At 46.0% G+C, this 18,010-nt stretch overlaps 1 protein-coding gene across 2 annotated transcripts in view; it reads right to left on the bottom strand.

The window, feature by feature from the left end:
• PRIM2 (DNA primase subunit 2) overlaps positions 1 to 18,010 on the bottom strand; it is a 470,633-nt gene that overhangs the window by 419,986 nt on the left and 32,637 nt on the right. For both annotated transcript variants that reach the window (XM_030198993.1, XM_030198994.1), the window contains exon 4: positions 17,544 to 17,632. In XM_030198993.1, coding sequence (XP_030054853.1) covers positions 17,544 to 17,632 — 89 coding nt within the window. The remainder of the gene's footprint in view (positions 1 to 17,543; positions 17,633 to 18,010) is intronic.

Genomic DNA, 18,010 nt, shown 5'->3' with positions numbered 1-18,010 from the left:
GCTATGGTAGTGGTGTACAGTTGTGGGGAGTAAGTTTTGGGGGTGTTTGGGGGGCTCAGCACACAAGGTAAGGGAGCTATGCACATGGGAGCAATTTCTGAAGTCCACTGCAGTGCCCCTTAGGGTGCCCGGTTGGTGTCCTGGCATGTCAGGGGGCCAAGTGCACTACGAATGCTGGCTCCTCCCATGACCAAATGGCTTGGATTTGGTCATTTCTGAGATGGGCGTCCTCAGTTTCCATTATCGCCAAAAATCGGGGACGACCATCTCTAAGGACGACCTAAATTTCTCGATTTGGGTGTCCCTGACCGTATTGTCGAAACAAAAGATGGACGCCCATCTTGTTTCGATAATACGGGTTTTCCCGCCCTTTTGCTGGGACGTCCTGTGAGGACGTCCTCAGGAAAACATGGGTGCCCCTTTCGATTATGCCCCTCCACGTGTTTCACCTGAATTAGAAATTGTAGTTTATCAGATTAGGGACAATTCCCTTATAAATTCAATTATATGTATGATATTTTATATACTCCAGGGAAATGGAATGCCATTTGAGATAAGAATGATTTTGTATTTCAAAATTCTCTATATTCTAAATGTAATCTTTTGTTGGGAGATGTTAATTTACATTCAGACTGACTATATCTAATTTTCTTTCTTATCAGATTATCAGGTTCCAATTTTTAGATCTACACATAATAAGGGACATCAACTAGATTTGATTGCCTTTTATAAAGCCTGTGTTGGTTCAGATGTTTTCTATCCAGAAGGTAACCGGTTGGAGATTCCTTGGTCAGATCACTTTATATATCAATTCAACATAGACTGGAGACAATCAGGAAAAATTAGACCATTACACAGATTATCTTATTTTTCAAGGGGAGTGATTGATTATGTAGCTTTTTGGTCACAATTCGATTAAACAAGTACATTCCAAGATTCGGCAGAATTTGCCAATGACTAATTTCACTATAGTAAAAAGATCTTGGATAAATTGGCTCCATATAAGGTTCAAACCAGAATAACTATATCTTCTGACAAGTGGATCGATTCCAAATTGCTTGTTTTAAAAAGGAAATGTAGATGTACAGAAAGATTATGGCAAAAACATCCTTGTATTGAGAATAAGACAAATTGGAAGGCACTTAATAAGAAGTATTAAGAATATTAACATCTAAAAAAAAAGGAATATTATTCTAAATTAAATTCTCAATTCTCTGGATACAAAACTTTTTAAGATACTTCCAGATCTTACCAATACAGAGAACTGTATAGCTACTATGTCCACTAAAAAACCCTCAAGCTGGCTGAGTATTTTAGTTCTAAAATTATAATCATAAGGGAGCAGTTTAAGAACAATGATTTATACTGGGACTTTTCTATTCCTAATTTGGACTTATCGTATTTTTCGGACTATAAGATGCACCGGACCATAAGACGCACCTAGGTTTTAGAGGAGGGAAATAGGAAAAAAAAAAATTTCCTTTTTCCCTCCTCTAAAACCTAGGTGCTCCGGTGCGTCTTGTCCGAATCCCTCCCTCCGAGTTCGGGATCGCCCTCCCCCCGGCCCTGTCACCACTTCTCCCTACTCACGTCACGCGATCTTCCCTGGTGGTCTAGTGACATAAGGGCAGGAAAGAGCCCCCTCTTTCCTGCCCAGCGCGCTGCTCTCCGTCCTCCTGTATGCTGCCTGACGGTCTCGGCGAGATTCAAAATGGCTGCCGAGAATTGAAGTCTCGGCGGCCATTTTGAATCTCGCCGAGACCGTCAGGCTGCATACAGGAGGACGGAGAGCAGCGCGCTGGACAGGAAAGAGGGGGCTCTTTCCTGCCCCGACGTCACTAGACCACCAGGGAAGATCGCGTGACATGAGTAGGGAGAAGTGGTGACAGGGCCGGGGGGAGGGCGATCCCGAACTCGGAGGGAGGGAGGGAGGGCGGGCGATCACGAACTCGGAGGGAGGGAGGGACATCTCTACCTTCGGACTATAAGACGCACCCCCCATTTTCCTCCCAAATTTTGGGGGGGGGGGAAAAAGTGCGTCTTATAGTCCGAAAAATACGGTAATTCCTGTTGGTAGAATATGGACGAATTTCCCCTATACCTTGGTCATCTTTAGATATTTTATATAGAAAGTATATTTCCACTTATTGTATCGTGGACATATGTCCTCCATATGTTATGAAGTTTGCTTCAAGTAACTTTAAATTTTTGCTACTAGACTGGTTACAAACTTTATTAGATTCAGGGGACTTTCCCCAAAACCTTGGAGAAATTATAATCACTCCTGTTGTGAAAAACACCAAAGAAAACAGTGATTTAATCTCAAATTATAGACCAATAGCCTCCATCCCATGTTAATATGGATCATACCATATCATAGGCTGAACAATAGCCTGTCAGATTGTGTGCTGAACTAGGCCTCAAAAGGTTAAAAAGGGCAAACTGGAAAATGCTTGCAATGGTATATTTACTGACATTTACTGGAAATGGCCCTGTAGCAGCTATTCGTGTAAAGGTTTTGCAATATGGCCTAACCAGGAAATAAAAATGGTTTGCAAACAGTTTTGCTAGGGAACCAAAATATGATTTCATTAGAACATGGTTTATAGACCCAGCTGATTTAGTGGAATTTTGATAGTCCAATAGGTGGTAGACAGTAAACAGAAACTTGTGGTAAGAGTAAGCAGAACATGTGGTTATGAGAACATTGATGTACAAATGAGAATGACCCTGATGACCTTCTGATAGGTGAAATTACAGTAAATAGGTTATCAATAGAAATCAAACAAAATAAAACATGGAAAGAAAATAAGATGATACCTTTTTTATTGGACATAACTTAATACATTTCTTGATTAGCTTTCGAAGGTTGCCCTTCTTCCTCAGATCGGAAATAAGCAAATAAGATCCATCATTTACAGCCAAGCCACAAGATACCACCGTATCTGCTCTGACCCAAGGGACAGAGACAGACACCTTAAAAGCCTGACTTAATCCTTCAAACAGAAGGGCTACAACCCCAAAATAATCTCCAAAAATATTGCCTCCTCCCTCAAAACACCCAGGGAGAATCTGCTACAGTACAAAAAGAAAAAATCCACAGACAGAATCCCACTTGTAGTGACATACAATCCAGAGCTGGAAAAACTGAGGAAAATCATAAGAGATCTACAACCTATACTCCAGGAGGATGAATTACTGAAAGAGATATTCCCATCCCCACCAGTACTGGCCTTCCGACAGCCACCCAATTTAAAACACAAGCTAATCAGAAGTAAACTTCCTTTACAGACTGAAAAGGAACAGAAGGGCACACTTCCCTGTAATTTATCCAGTTGCAAAACTATGCCAAAATATTTCACAGGACCCCAAAGTCATCCACAAAGGAAAGATATTCAACATAAAGGGATCTTTCACTTGCTCATCTTCCAATGTGGTATATATCATTCAGTGTAAAAAATGTAACGAAGGATGCTATATTGGAGAAACAGGCCAGATGCTTAAGACAAGATTCAATTTACATAGACATCATATGAACAATACTGGTGCCAGCAGGGTTCCCACGCCTGTTGGTCAACATTTTACAGGACCAGGACACTGTACCAGTGACTTCACAGTGAGAATCCTCAAAGGTAACTTTAAAACCATACAAGAACGTAGACCTTTGAAGTCAGAATGATTGAATATTTTAACACCCAACAGAAAGGACTTAACAAGGATCTGGGGTTCCTAGCCCATTATAAACCATAAAGCTGTATGTCTCTGTTGATCACCCTCCCCTCACCTATCCACACCCACCCTGTTAGAATATCAATGATTTGCTTTGATGTCCCCATGCATACTTCCTCCCACCCTGTCAGACTGTCATAGTAATGCTTGAATGTTTTCACTTATATACACTGTCAGCTAGCACATTTGCTTATTTCCGATCTGAGGAAGAAGGGCAACCTTCGAAAGCTAATCAAGAAATGTATTAAGTTATGTCCAAGAAAGTGAATGATACATACCTGTAGCAGGTGTTCTCCGAGGACAGCAGGCTGATTGTTCTCACGACTGGGTGACGTCCGCGGCAGCCCCCACCAACCGGAAGAAGCTTCGCGGGCGGTCCGCACGCAGGGCACACACACCGCGCATGCGCGGCCGTCTTCCCGCCCGTGCGCGACCGTTCCCGCCAGTTGAATGACAAGCAAAATGATGAAAACGCAACTCCAAAGGGGAGGAGGGAGGGAAGGTGAGAACAATCAGCCTGCTGTCCTCGGAGAACACCTGCTACAGGTATGTATCATTCACTTTCTCCGAGGACAAGCAGGCTGCTTGTTCTCACGACTGGGGTATCCCCAGCTCTCAGGCTCACTCAAAACAAGAACCCAGGTCAATTGAACCTCGCAACGGCGAGAATACAATAGAAAATTGACCTACGAAGAACAACTAACTGAGAGTGCAGCCTGACCAGAATAAATGCGGGTCCTGGAGGGTGGAGCTGGATTACACCCCAACAGATTCTGCAGCACCGACTGCCCGAACCGACTGTCGCGTCGTGTATCCTGCTGGAGGCAGTAATGCGATGTGAATGTGTGGACAGATGACCACGTTGCAGCTTTGCAGATCTCTTCAATAGTGGCTGACTTCAAGTGGGCCACTGACGCTGCCATGGCTCTAACACTATGAGCCGTGACATGACCCTCAAGAGCCAGCCCAGCCTGGGTGTAAGTGAAGGAAATGCAATCTGCTAGCCAATTGGAGATGGTGCGTTTCCCGACAGCGACCCCTAGCCTGTTAGGGTCGAAAGAAACAAACAATTGGGCGGACTGTCTGTGGGGCTGTGTCCGCTCCAAGTAGAAGGCCAATGCTCTCTTGCAGTCCAATGTGTGCAACTGACGTTCAGCAGGGTGGGTATGCGGCCTGGGGAAGAATGTTGGCAAGACAATTGACTGGTTAAGATGGAACTCCGACACCACCTTCGGCAGGAACTTTGGGTGGGTGCGGAGCACTACTCTGTTGTGATGAAATTTGGTATATGGAGCATGAGCTACCAGGGCTTGAAGCTCACTGACCCTACGAGCTGAAGTAACTGCCACCAAGAAAATGACCTTCCAGGTCAAGTACTTCAGATGGCAGGTATTCAGTGGCTCAAAAGGAGGTTTCATCAGCTGGGTGAGGACGACGTTGAGATCCCATGACACTGCAGGAGGCTTGATCGGGGGCTTTGACAAAAGCAAGCCTCTCATGAATCGAACGACTAAAGGCTCTCCAGAGATGGCTTTACCTTCCACACGATAATGGTAAGCACTAATCGCACTAAGGTGATTCCTTACTGAGTTGGTCTTGAGGCCAGACTCTGATAAGTGCAGAAGGTATTCAAGCAGGTTCTGTGCAGGGCAAGAACAAGGTTCTAGGGCCTTGCTCTCACACCAAACGACAAACCTCCTCCACTTGAAAAAGTAACTCTTTTTAGTGGAATCCTTCCTAGAGGCAAGCAAGACACGGGAGACACCCTCAGACAGACCCAACGCAGTGAAGTCTACGCCCTCAACATCCAGCCCGTGAGAGCCAGAGACTGAAGGTTGGGGTGCAGCAACGCTCCGTCGTTCTGCGAAATGAGAGTCGGAAAACACTCCAATCTCCACGGTTCTTCGGAAAACAACTCCAGAAGGAGAGGGAACCAGATCTGACGGGGCCAAAAGGGCGCTATCAGAATCATGGTGCTGTGGTCTTGCTTGAGCTTCAGTAAGGTCTTCCCCACCAAAGGTAAGGGAGGATAAGCATACAGGAGGCCGGTCTCCCAATGAAGGAGAAAGGCGTCCGACGCTAGCCTGCCGTGTGCCTGAAGTCTGGAACAGAACAGAGGCAGCTTGTGGTTGGTCTAAGAGGCGAAAAGGTCCACCGAGGGGGTGCCCCACTCTCGGAAGATCTTGCGTACCACTCTGGAATGAAGCGACCACTCGTGCGGTTGCATGACTCTGCTCAGCCTGTCGGCCAGACTGTTTACACCTGCCAGGTATGTGGCTTGGAGGAGCATGCCGAACTGGTAAGCCCAACGCCACATCCCGAAGGCTTCCTGACACAAGGGGCGAGATCCGGTGCCCCCCTGCTTGTTGGTGTAATACATTGCAACCTGATTGTCTGTCCGAATTTGGATAATTTGGCAGGACAGCCGATCTCTGAAAGCCTTCAGTGCGTTCCAGATCGCTCGGAGCTCCAGGAGGTTGATCTGCAGATCCTTTTCCTGGAGGGACCACAGACCCTGGGTGTGAAGCCCATCGACATGAGCTCCCCACCCCAGGCAAGATGCATCCGTCGTCAGCACTTTCGTGGGCTGCGGAATTTGGAATGGACGTCCCAGGGTCAAATTGGTCCGAATGGTCCACCAGAGCAGTGAAGTGCGGCAATTGGTGGAGAGGCAGATGACATCTTCTAGATTCCCGGTGGCTTGGAACCACTGGGAAGCTAGGGTCCATTGAGCAGATCTCATGTGAAGACGAGCCATGGGAGTCACATGGACTGTGGAGGCCATATGACCCAGAAGTCTCAACATCTGCCGAGCTGTGACCTGCTGAGACGCTCTGGTCTGCAAAGCCAGGGACAGGAGGTTGTTGGCTCTCGCTTCGGGAAGGAAGGCCTGAGCCGTCTGGGTATTCAGCAGAGCTCCTATGAATTCCAGAGACTGGGTTGGCTGGAGATGGGACTTTGGGTAATTTATCACAAACCCCAGCAGCTCCAGGAGTTGAATAGTGCACTGCATGGACCGGAGGGCTCCTGCCTCCGAGGTGTTCTTGACCAGCCAAACGTCGAGATATGGGATCACGTGCACTCCCAGCTTGCGTAGATACGCCGCTACCACCACGAGGCACTTTGTAAACACCCGTGGGGCAGAGGCGAGCCCAAAGGGCAGCACACAATACTGAAAGTGCCGTGCGCACAGGCGGAATCTGAGATACTGTCTGTGAGCTGGCAGTATCGGATGTGAGTGTATGCGTCCTTTAAATCCAGGGAACATAGCCAATCGTTTTTCTGAATCATTGGCAGAAGAGTGCCCAAGGAAAGCATCCTGAACTTTTCTTTGACCAGGAATTTGTTCAGGCCTCTCAGGTCTAGGATGGGACGCATCCCCCCTGTTTTCTTTTCCACAAGGAAGTACCTGGAATAGAATCCCTGCCCTTCCTGCCCGGGTGGTACGGGCTCGACCGCATTGGCGCTGAAAAAGGCGGAGAGTTCCTCTGCAAGTACCTGCTTGTGATGGGAGCTGAAGGATTGAGCTCCCGGAGGACAATTGGGTGGCAGGGAGGCCAAATTCAGGGCGTATCCGCACCGCACTATTTGGAGAACCCACTGGTCGGAGGTTATGAGAGGCCACCTTTGGTGAAAAAAATTTTAACCTCCCTCCGACCGGCAGATCGTCCGGTAAGGACACTTTGAGGGCGGCTATGTTCCCGTGGATCCAGTCAAAAACCCGTCCCCGGCTTTTGCTGTGGAGGCGCAGGGGGCTGCTTAGGCGCACGCTGTTGACGAGAACGAGCGCGCTGGGGTTGTCCCTGTGCCTGACGAGGCCTTCGGGCCGGCTGGGTGTACCTACGCTTGGCAAAAGAATAGGGCACAGCCTGCCGGGCCCGGGAAAAACGTCCACCTGCTGAGGTGGATGCTGAAGGCGCCCGGTGGGAGAGCTTGTCGAGGGCGGTTTCCCGCTGATGCAGTTGGTCCACCAGCTGCTCGACCTTCTCACCAAAAATATTATCCCCCCGGCAAGGGACGTCGGCCAGTCTCTGCTGGGTGCGGTTGTCCAGGTCAGAGGCACGCAGCCATGAGAGCCTGCGCCATCACTATACCTTGGGCCGCAGCACGAGATGCCACGTCACAGGTGTCATAGATACCCCTGGACAGGAACTTTCTGCACGCCTTCAGCTGCCTGACCACCTCCTGACAAGGCCTGGACTGCTCCGGCGGGAGCTTGTCAACCAGGTCCGCCAGTTGCTTCACATTGTTCCGCATGTGGATGCTCGTGTAGAGCTGGTAAGATTGGATACGGGTCACGAGCATGGAAGATTGGTAGGCCTTCCTCCCAAACGAGTCCAGAGTGCGAGACTCCCGCCCCGGAGGCGCCGAGGCGGTATCCCTCGAACTCCGTGCCCTCTTGAGAGCAGAATCCACGACCGCCGAGTCATGAGGCAATTGGGGCCGCATTAACTCTGGGTCCGAGTGAATTCTGTACTGGGACTCTGCTTTCTTGGGGATGGTGGGATTAGATAATGGTTGCATCCAGTTCCGAAGCAGTGTCTCCTTAAGGACATTGTGCAACGGCACCGTGGAGGACTCTCTAGGTGGAGATGGATAGTTGAGGACCTCGAGCATCTCAGCCCTCGGCTCATCCACAAAGACCACGGGGAAGGGAATGCATATAGACATGTCCCTGACAAAGGAGGTAAAGGAGAGGCTCTCGGGAGGCGAGAGCTTCCTCTCTGGTGAAGGCGTGGGGTCAGAGTGAAGGCCCACAGACTCCTCTGAGGAGAAATATCTGGGGTCCTCCTCTTCCCCCCACGAGGCCTCTTCCTCGGTATCGGACATAAGCTCATGCAGCTGAGTCCTCAACCGGGCCCGGCTCGACGTCGAGGCACCGAGGCCTCGGTGTCGTCGAGCGGTGGACTCCCGCGCCGGCGGGGACGAAGCTCCCTCCATCGACGTCGACGGGGACTCCACCTGCGTGGCGGTCGAGACCGGCGCCACAAGCGGCGGCGGTGTCAAAGGCCTCGGCACCGGGCTAGAGCTCGCCGGCGCCACAGTCAACAGCGCACAGCCTGGCGCATCAGCCCTTCCAGGATCCCCGGAGGATGGCTCGGAGGCACTCGTCCAGGCCCGCTGTCGGGAAAGACGGGGGGGCCGGTAGAGGCGTCGGTGCCGGAAGCTGTTCAGGTCCAGGAGACTGCACCGAAGTGCTGGGACCCTGACGCGTCGGTACCTCCACTACCGAGGGGGACCTTTCCTCTCGACGCGGATGCTTTGGCGTCGACTCCTCTCCGGCATCGAGGGCCGGGCGCACCGATGGGGACCGATGACGGTGCTTCTTCTGTTTTTTGCGGTGCCCGTCATCGGCGCCAGGTGGGACGGAGGAGGAGGAGGTCGATCCCCCTCGGTCTCGAGGGGCCGGGTCGGACAGGGTTCGGTCCCGAGGGCCGTGAGCAGAGGGAGTGACCGGGGCCAATTGCCCACGCGGCCTCTCACCCCTACCGTCACCGGAGTAGCCGGCGGGCCGACGGGACCTGTATTCCTGGGGTCGATGCCATCGGTGCCGATTTCGCAGACACCGATACCGGTACCGAAGAACCGGCCGTCGATACCGATGCCGTCGAGGTCGACGTCGAGGGGCCGGCGCAAGTTCCAAAAAGACGGTCCCGAAGAACTTGCCTCGCAACCTGAGTCCGTTTCCGGAGACCAAGACACAAAGAACACGACTTGATATTGTGCTCCGGCCCGAGGCACTGGAGGCACCAAGCGTGGGTGTCGGTCTGCGAGATAGGCCGGCCGCACCGACCACACTTCTTAAATCCACTCGGGACCTTCGAGGACATCGACGGAAAAATCGCGTCGGCGAAGTTAAAGTCGTCGATGGTGGCGGTAAATCACACCTCGAAAAATAAAGCGACTGCGCGGCCACAAGGCCGCAACGCGACGACCTCGCTAGAAAACGAGGGAAAAATCAGCGCGTTCTCTTCCTTTTTTTTTTTTTTTTTGAAGAAAGGAAAAAAAGGGTTTGAAGCGCGCGGCAACAAAAAACAGAAAATAAGCGAATTCGCGGACAACGCGATGGTTTTCCGGGGCTGACTAAGAGAGAGCGGTGACGCACGACTCTCTCCAGCGCGGAAAAGAAAAGACTGGCGGGAATGGTCGCGCACGGGCGGGAAGACGGCCGCGCATGCGCGGTGGGCGTGCCCTGCGTGCGGACCGCCCGTGAAGCTTCTTCCGGTTGGTGGGGGCTGCCGCGGACGTCACCCAGTCGTGAGAACAAGCAGCCTGCTTGTCCTCGGAGAAAAAAAGGTATCATCTTATTTTCTTTCCATGTTTTATTTTGTTTGATTTCTATTGATAACCTTAAGAGTGGACTAACACGGCTACCACACTCCTCTACAGTAAATAGGTGAAATTACAGTAAATGTTAGATTAAGTAATTTCCAGTGCTGATTATATGAAAATGTAGTAATGCTGACACAAAGATAATTTGATACTAAGCAAATTAGTATTATAATTACACATGGAGAATAAGGACAGAAATAAATATATGATGTAATTGCATATGATTTTTAGGGTATAACTAACAGCTGTAATCTGTAGAAGTTAGAGAAGTAATACTGTGGATTCACAATTAGCGTCCAGTTTACCGCTCTCTATGAGAAAAAGCTTGTGGACTGTCTTGATTGATTAACCCTCTGATTTGATATACTTTGATGTATCTGAACTTAAGTATTGCCATACTGGGAAAGACCAAAGGTCCATCATATGCCAGTGTAACCTTAATTGGTAAGTTTAAATAAAATGCTTCTTCTCATATAAATAACAGCCTTCTGAGTCTGACTCTCCTTATTTCAGTAATTTATAAAGCAGTTTTATTTCTAACAATTGTAACAGTGGTGGACACTGTTAGCATGTAGATAATTCTGTGTTTATGTTACCTGAAGGAGGTCAGACAAGTTGGAGTCTATTCACCCATCAGCTATCCGATTATTTAGACCACTACAATATTTTGCACTATACATAATCTGGGTTTAGGTCTAACATCAGCAAGCACTGAGACTGTTATCAGCTCATTAATAGACAACATCCACAAATTACTGCACAAAGATAAGAAGTTCATGGTGCTTCAGTTTGACCTATCAAGTGCATTTAATTTGGTGGATCATGAAATTCTATTGTAAGCACGGGAAACTGAAACTGTGGGAGTTATTAAATAAAGGAACAAAGAAGGGCGGCAAAAATGATAACGAGGATAGGAAACTTCCCTATGAAGAAAGTATAAAGGCAAGGCTCTTCTGCTTGGGGAAAAGATGGCTGAGGGGAGATAAGATAGAGGTCTATAAATGAGACAAGTGGAATTGCTTGTTTACTCTTTCCAAAAATATTAGGACTAGGAGGCACTCAATGTAGCTACAAAGTAGTAATTTAAAACAAATCTGAGAAAATATTTCTTCACTCAACATGTAATTAAACTCTGGAATTCATTGCCAAAGAATGTGGTAAAAGCAGTTAGCTTAGCAGGGTTTTAAAAAAAGGTTTAGATAACTTCCTACAAGTCTATAAGCCATTATTAAGATGGACTTGGGGAAATCCACTTCTTATTTCTAAGATAAACAGCATTAAAAATATTGGGGGGTCTTTTACTAAAGGTCAGCTCGAGTTATTTGCAGCAGGGACCATAGGAATAAAATGGGCCCTGCTGCAGATAACGTGAGCTAATCTTTATTAAAAGATCCCCATTGTACTGTTTTGGGATCTTGCCAGGTACTTGTAACCTGGATTGGCCACTGCGGGAAACAGGACACTAGGCTCTATGGACTTTCGGTCTGTCCCAGTATGGCAACACTACTACTACTACTACTACTTAACATTTCTAAAGCGCTACTAGGGTTACGCAGCGCTGTACAATTTAACATGGAAGGACAGTCCCTGCTCAAGGAGCTTACAATCTAAAAGACAGGTGTACAATCTAAAGCTTACAATCTAAGAGACAGGTTTACAATCTAAAGACAATCTAAACAATCTAAAGACACTTATGTTCTTATGTAAGGTATATAAATGGTTTTCAGGTTTTCTGAAATTTCGCTTTTATAAAGCTGGATGGAAATTTTTCAGAAAAGTGGAGTAACCCTTGTGGTGTTCCACAAGGTTCCTCGTTGTCACCACTTCTTTTTTATGTTTACATGTATTTTCTGGGTTACACTTTGGAGAAATTTGGGGTTTAGCTCTATAGTTATGCCGATGACACTGCACTTCGTTTGATATACTCCTTGAAAAGAATTTGACAGTGTAACTCAGTATTGCGAATTATTGGTCTATGCTAGAGTTCAAGTTAAATTTTATTATTTTATTCATAAAGTAGTTTATGAGCTAACTCCATTGTACTTGTTAGGTCATTTTGTTTTTTTCTCTCTAAAACGTAGGGTTACAAGGTCAGTTTTATTTACTTTTCCTCCTTTAAAAACTATGAAAAGATTTAGACTATTAGACTGTCTTTTCTTTTCAAGCTATTCACCTCAGTATACATGTTCAGACTTCTTTACTTACTACTCCAAGTTATTTTCAATTTAGGAAGCTTATTTTAAAAAAAAAAAAAACCTTACTTCAGAAATTTGTCTTGCAATCTAATACAGATTAGTAGTATTAAGATTTTAAGTAATGAGAATTTAAATTTACTGACTTATTTGTAATTTCCTGGAAATGTCCAGCTTCTTGTATACTGGGATCTGCTTTGAACCATGAGGTACTTGAAGAATATAAGTTATACTGTTAATGTTAATGTCTATACGTTGTATTGGACCTTGCCTTGATTTGGTTAGACTGGCATCCAAGAGAAAAGTTTCAGTGGAAATTTCCCATAACTCTATATAAAGAAGAGAGGTTAAAGAGAGATTACTGAAGCATTGGAAAATAGGAATAGCCATTCTGGTCAGACCAACAGTCCATCTAGCCCAATATCCTGTTTCCAACAGCGGCCAATCCAGGTCACAAATACCTAGCAGAAACCCAAATAGTAGCAAGATTCCATGCTACCAATCCCAAGGCAAGCAGTGGATTCCCCATGTCTGTCTCAATAGCAGACTATGGAGTTTTCCTCCAGGAACTTGTCTAAACCTTTCTTAAACCCAGACATGCAAACTGCAAATTTGGTTGCAAATTCTGTTCTGGGAAGCTGCCAAGACAGTCCTCAGAGGAGAGATAATTGGTTATTCTAGTTATGTAAAAGGCTAGAGACTGGGAAAGTCATTTAGAAAGGGTGGTGGATGTCTGAAACATGGCACTGGTGGAGATGGATGGGACACCAACAGTGACAAACTCAAAAAGGCATGGGATAAACACAAAGAATAAATATTCAAAATCAAAAAGAAACTGTGGATAACAATGACAAATTACAACAAAATAAAAAAACTAACCACAATGTACAAATCAAAATAAAATTTATAACAAAAAAATAAATTATTTAAAAATAAACATATACAGTGTAAGCCACTTAAGTGAAAGGGTCTGGGACCAAAGAAATACATGCAGTTAACCGAAGCATGCACTTAACTGTTGTGACCCAAAGAAGCTTGGCATCTGATAAACATATGTACAGTACTGTTTATTATACGTACAGTATACAGTCTCCATTAACTGACGTTAAGCTTACTTGAAGTAATCAGTCATAGTCCTCTGTACACTATTATGTCTGTGAGTTCCATAGACTACGTCTGCCAGACGGTAAAAACTGTCATAGCACTGACATCCAGTGGCCTCCAGGTAGGCCCGCACAATGTTGAGACTCTCCAGCGCTCTTGCAAAACTGACAGAAGGTTGTTGAATTTCGTCAGCTTGTGCCTTGCTGCTCATTTCATCATCAGCTGTTGTTGCCTGCATGTAGGCGCATATCTCAACATCAGTGCTGTCGTCAGCTGTTTGTAGATCGTAATCAACAGCTATGTAGTGATGAAACTCCTCTTCAGTAACACCGGCTGGGATGTCAACAGCCTGTTCATCTGACGCGTTTGCAACAGCTGCTTCTGTTTCGTCCCTCTCCACATCCTTAACAAAGCTTGCCCGCTTGTAGCAGTTCACAATGGTTGCCTGTGTAACATGATTCCAGGCTTCTTTCTGCATATGTAGGGAATCCAACAATGATAGATTACGAGCCAGTTCAACAGCACGTTTATCCTTGCCAGTCTGGTCATCCATAACGCTCATCAGACGACGTAGCACAAGAGCACGATAATGTTGTTTGAAATTGGCTATTATGCCCTGATCCGTAGGTTGGATCAGAGAAGTAGTGTTTGGTGGCAGAAAGACCACCTTGACATTAGACAGCCTGACATCACTGTGTGCAGCACAATTATCACAAAGCAACAAAATCTGACGCTTTTGTGCCCGTATTCTAGTGTCTAACTTCTTTAGCCACTGCTTCCAAATTTCCCCAGTCATCCATGAATTTGCATTAGCCTCGTATGACACAGGAAGCAATGGGGCTGTTTGCTCTTTCCAATGACGAGGGGTTCCAACTTCTCACTCCCATTCATATTGCAGCAAAAGAGGATCGTCAGTCGGTCCTTCGACATTTTACTTCCTGTAGTTTCGGCTTGTTTGAATGCAAGTTTCCCATCAGGAATCGCTCGCCAGTACAGACCGTTTTCGTCAGCATTGAAAATGTCACAAGATACAAACTCGTTCAAGATGGTAGGAAGAACTGAAACAACCCAATTTTCAGCACCAAAGTCATCAGTGTCTTATTTTTCACCATGCTGTTTCTTGAATTTTATGTTGTACCTCTCCTTCCATCTTTCCAACCATCCAACAGTGGCTTTGAATTCAGTTAGTCCAAGACTTTCAGCTAGCAGATTAGCTTTCTCCATAAGCAGTGGACCACTGACAGGAAACTGTCTGCTCCTGACTCGAGAAAACCACCGAAGAAGAGCATCTTCTATATCAGCTTTTCCCACCATTTTACGTTTCCTGTGTGGATTTGTATTGTTTTGTAGATACTTGAAATTTGACTGGGATTGACACCATATTCTATAGCAATAGATGCTTGACTTTTGTTTGTTTCCTAATTTTTTAAGAACTTCTATTCGTTCAACCAGTGCTAAAGTCTTGCAGTTGTGCGATGACGACGACTCCAGTGTACATTCTAACAACTTTCTTTCACTTATTCTGCCTGTGGCAGTTAACCAATGAGATTTCAAATTCATCGCACCTTTGTCACGTACCAATCGGCTTCCATATTCCGTGCGTGCGCTTATGTAACATAGTAACATAATAGATGCCGGCAGAAAAAGACCTGCACGGTCCATCCAGTCTGCCCAACAAGATAAACTCATATGTGCCACTTTTTGTGTATACCTTACCTTGATTTGTACCTGTCTTTTCAGGGCACAGACCGTATAAGTCTGCCCAGCACTATCTCCGCCCCCCAACCTCCAGCCCTGGCACAGACCGTTTAAGTCTGCCCAGCACTATCCCCGCCTCCCACCACCGGCTCTGGCACAGACCACATAAGTCTGCCTAGCACTATCCCCACCTCCCACTACCGGCTCTGCCACCCAATCTTGACTAAGCTCCTGAGGATCCCTTCCTTCTGAACAGGATTCCTTTATGTTTGTCCGACGCATGTTTGAATTCCGTTACTGTTTTCATCTCCGCCACCTCCCGCGGGAGGGCATTCCAAGCATCCACAACTCTCTCCGTGAAAAAATACTTCCTGACATTTTTCTTGAGTCTGCCCCCCTTCAATCTCCTTTCATGTCCTCTCATTCTACTCTCTTCGCATCTCCGGAAAAGGCTCGTTTGCGGATTAATACCTTTCAAATATTTGAACGTCTGTATCATATCACCCCTGTTTCTCCTTTCCTCCAGAGTATACATGTTCAGGTCAGCAAGTCTCTCCTCATACATCTTGTAACGCAAATCCCATACCATTCTTGTAGCTTTTCTTTGCACCGCTTCAATTCTTTTTACATCCTTCGCAAGGTACGGCCTCCAAAACTGAACACAATACTCCAGGTGGGGCCTCACCAACGACTTATACATGGGCATCAAGACCCCCTTTCTTCTGCTGGTCACACCTCTCTCTATACAGCCTAACAACCTTCTGGCTACGGCCACCGCCTTGTCACACTGTTTCGTCGCCTTCAAATCCTCAGATACTATCAAACCAAGATCCCTCTCCCCGTCCGTACATATCAGACTCTCCCCGTCTAACACATACGTCTCCCGTGGATTTCTACTCCCTAAGTGCATCACTTTGCATTTCTTTGCATTGAATTTTAATTGCCAAATCTTAGACCATTCTTCTAGCTTCCTCAGATCCTTTTTCATGTTTTCCACTCCCTCCGGGGTATCCACTCTGTTACAGATCTTAGTATCATCCGCAAATAGGCAAACTTTACCTTCTAAGCCTTCGGTAATGTCACTCACAAATATATTGAACAGAATAGGCCCCAGCACCGATCCCTGAGGCACTCCACTACTCACCTTTTCCCCCTCCGAGCGAATTCCATTAACCACCACCTTCTGGCGTCTGTCCGTTAACCAATTCCTAATCCAGTTCACCACTTCGGGTCCTATCTTCAGCCCATCCAGTTTATTTAAAAGCCTCCTGTGGGGAACCGTGTCAAAAGCTTTGCTGAAATCTAAGTAGTCTTTCCTCCAGAGGAGTGGTCTTAAACCATGCATATAAGCGAATCTTGCACTTATCCATGGTGCGCTAAACCGAAGTTTGTCCCCATAGAAATTGATGGCGCCAAAAATGGGACCGAAGTACGGCATGCAGTTAAACAGAGCATGCGCTTATCCGACGTGCACTTAAATGGAGTGCACTGTACATATATATATATATAATTTTTTTTGTTATAAGTTTTATTTTGGTTCATACATTGTGGTTAATTTTTTCTTATGATAAACACAAAGAATCCCTTATCTAGCAAGAAGATGGGTTCTAAGGAAAACAAAATGTAACAAAGGGGTACAACCGCCACAGAGCGGCAGGTATAATCCTAAACAAAGACAGAGAGCCAGAAATCTGCATGTTCTCTACAGAGCAGCAGGTACGACTCGTCGACTCAGACTAACATGCCATCTACTACTATGTTCTATGTTAAGTAGCACCACTATACAGTTAGGGCCCCACTCAACATGAAGCCAGGAGGAACAGAGGGACACTAAGAAGAGAAGCTGCTCATTTGCCTGTAATTCAGATCATGATCCACTTCCCTGTCTTCCAGCTACAAAGCTAATTCACTAGGGCATACAGGGTAGGCTGTAGGAAAGGCTTACACTTCTCACAGCAACTTGGTGCACTAATAAGGGATATGGAGGGAAATGTATAGCACCTGCCTGGCAGTCTAGGTTCCAGGTTCAAAGAAAACAATCAGTTCCTTCGGTTGCTTCCTGTCTCCCCTCTTGTGACTTCTTTGCCCCCTGAAAGTCACACCAAGTTGAGAGCTGCTCTCAAAATAGAAAGTGCAAATGTTGCCAGAACTGTTCAAATATTAACGTGGTTTTGAATTCAATTCAACACATGAATATCACAACAATACTACCCACTGCAAGACTGAACCAGCATTATGTGTTATGTTTGTAAACTGCTTTGATATCCCAAATGTAAACTGGTTAATCAAACTAAACTAAAACTATATATTTGTAAAAAGCTGTTCCATATATACTGGTTGGAAATGCACAAATGATCCAATACCTAGATCAGAGCACACATTCTTGCACTGCTGCATCTGTTTGTAGGGTCAGGATGACAAGTCACATAAAATTGATATGCTGTACTAGTCAAGAGAGGAAAAGAACTACAGACAAGGTTTGCTTACGATTGGCAGTATGCAAGACGAACAATGAAATGAGAGACATGGTCCTTCCTCCTCTGATCATACACATCATTGCTGAGATCGTCCTGCAACTAATGAGAATGGGAGAAAGTTAGATTTAAGCCAATCAAAATCTAATTCAGGTCAGTCTTACTTGCTTCCATCATACAATGAGACACTGCACAGAATATCAGCATCAAACAAAGTAGGAAACCAAAAACTTGCACAGAAAAATCCAGAAAACAAACACGAGTGGAAGATGCCAAACACGAGCACCAAGAAGATCAATAAAAAGTTGGTTTATTCTTCACAATTCAACATATAAGAGGCTGACAATAGAAACACAACACAGGCCGTGTTTCAGCACACAGACCTTCATCAGGGGTCTTAAAAGCCAGAATGAGAGCATACAGCCAAGCTGAATGTGAAGTATAATGAAAACAAAAATATATGCTACACAACCATCATCT

This window comes from Microcaecilia unicolor, chromosome 3 (assembly GCF_901765095.1).
Source record: "Microcaecilia unicolor chromosome 3, aMicUni1.1, whole genome shotgun sequence".
Taxonomy (NCBI): Eukaryota; Metazoa; Chordata; class Amphibia; order Gymnophiona; family Siphonopidae; genus Microcaecilia; species Microcaecilia unicolor.
The sequence above is the reverse complement of the archived record's forward strand: the minus strand, read 5'-3'. Positions and strand labels throughout refer to the sequence as shown.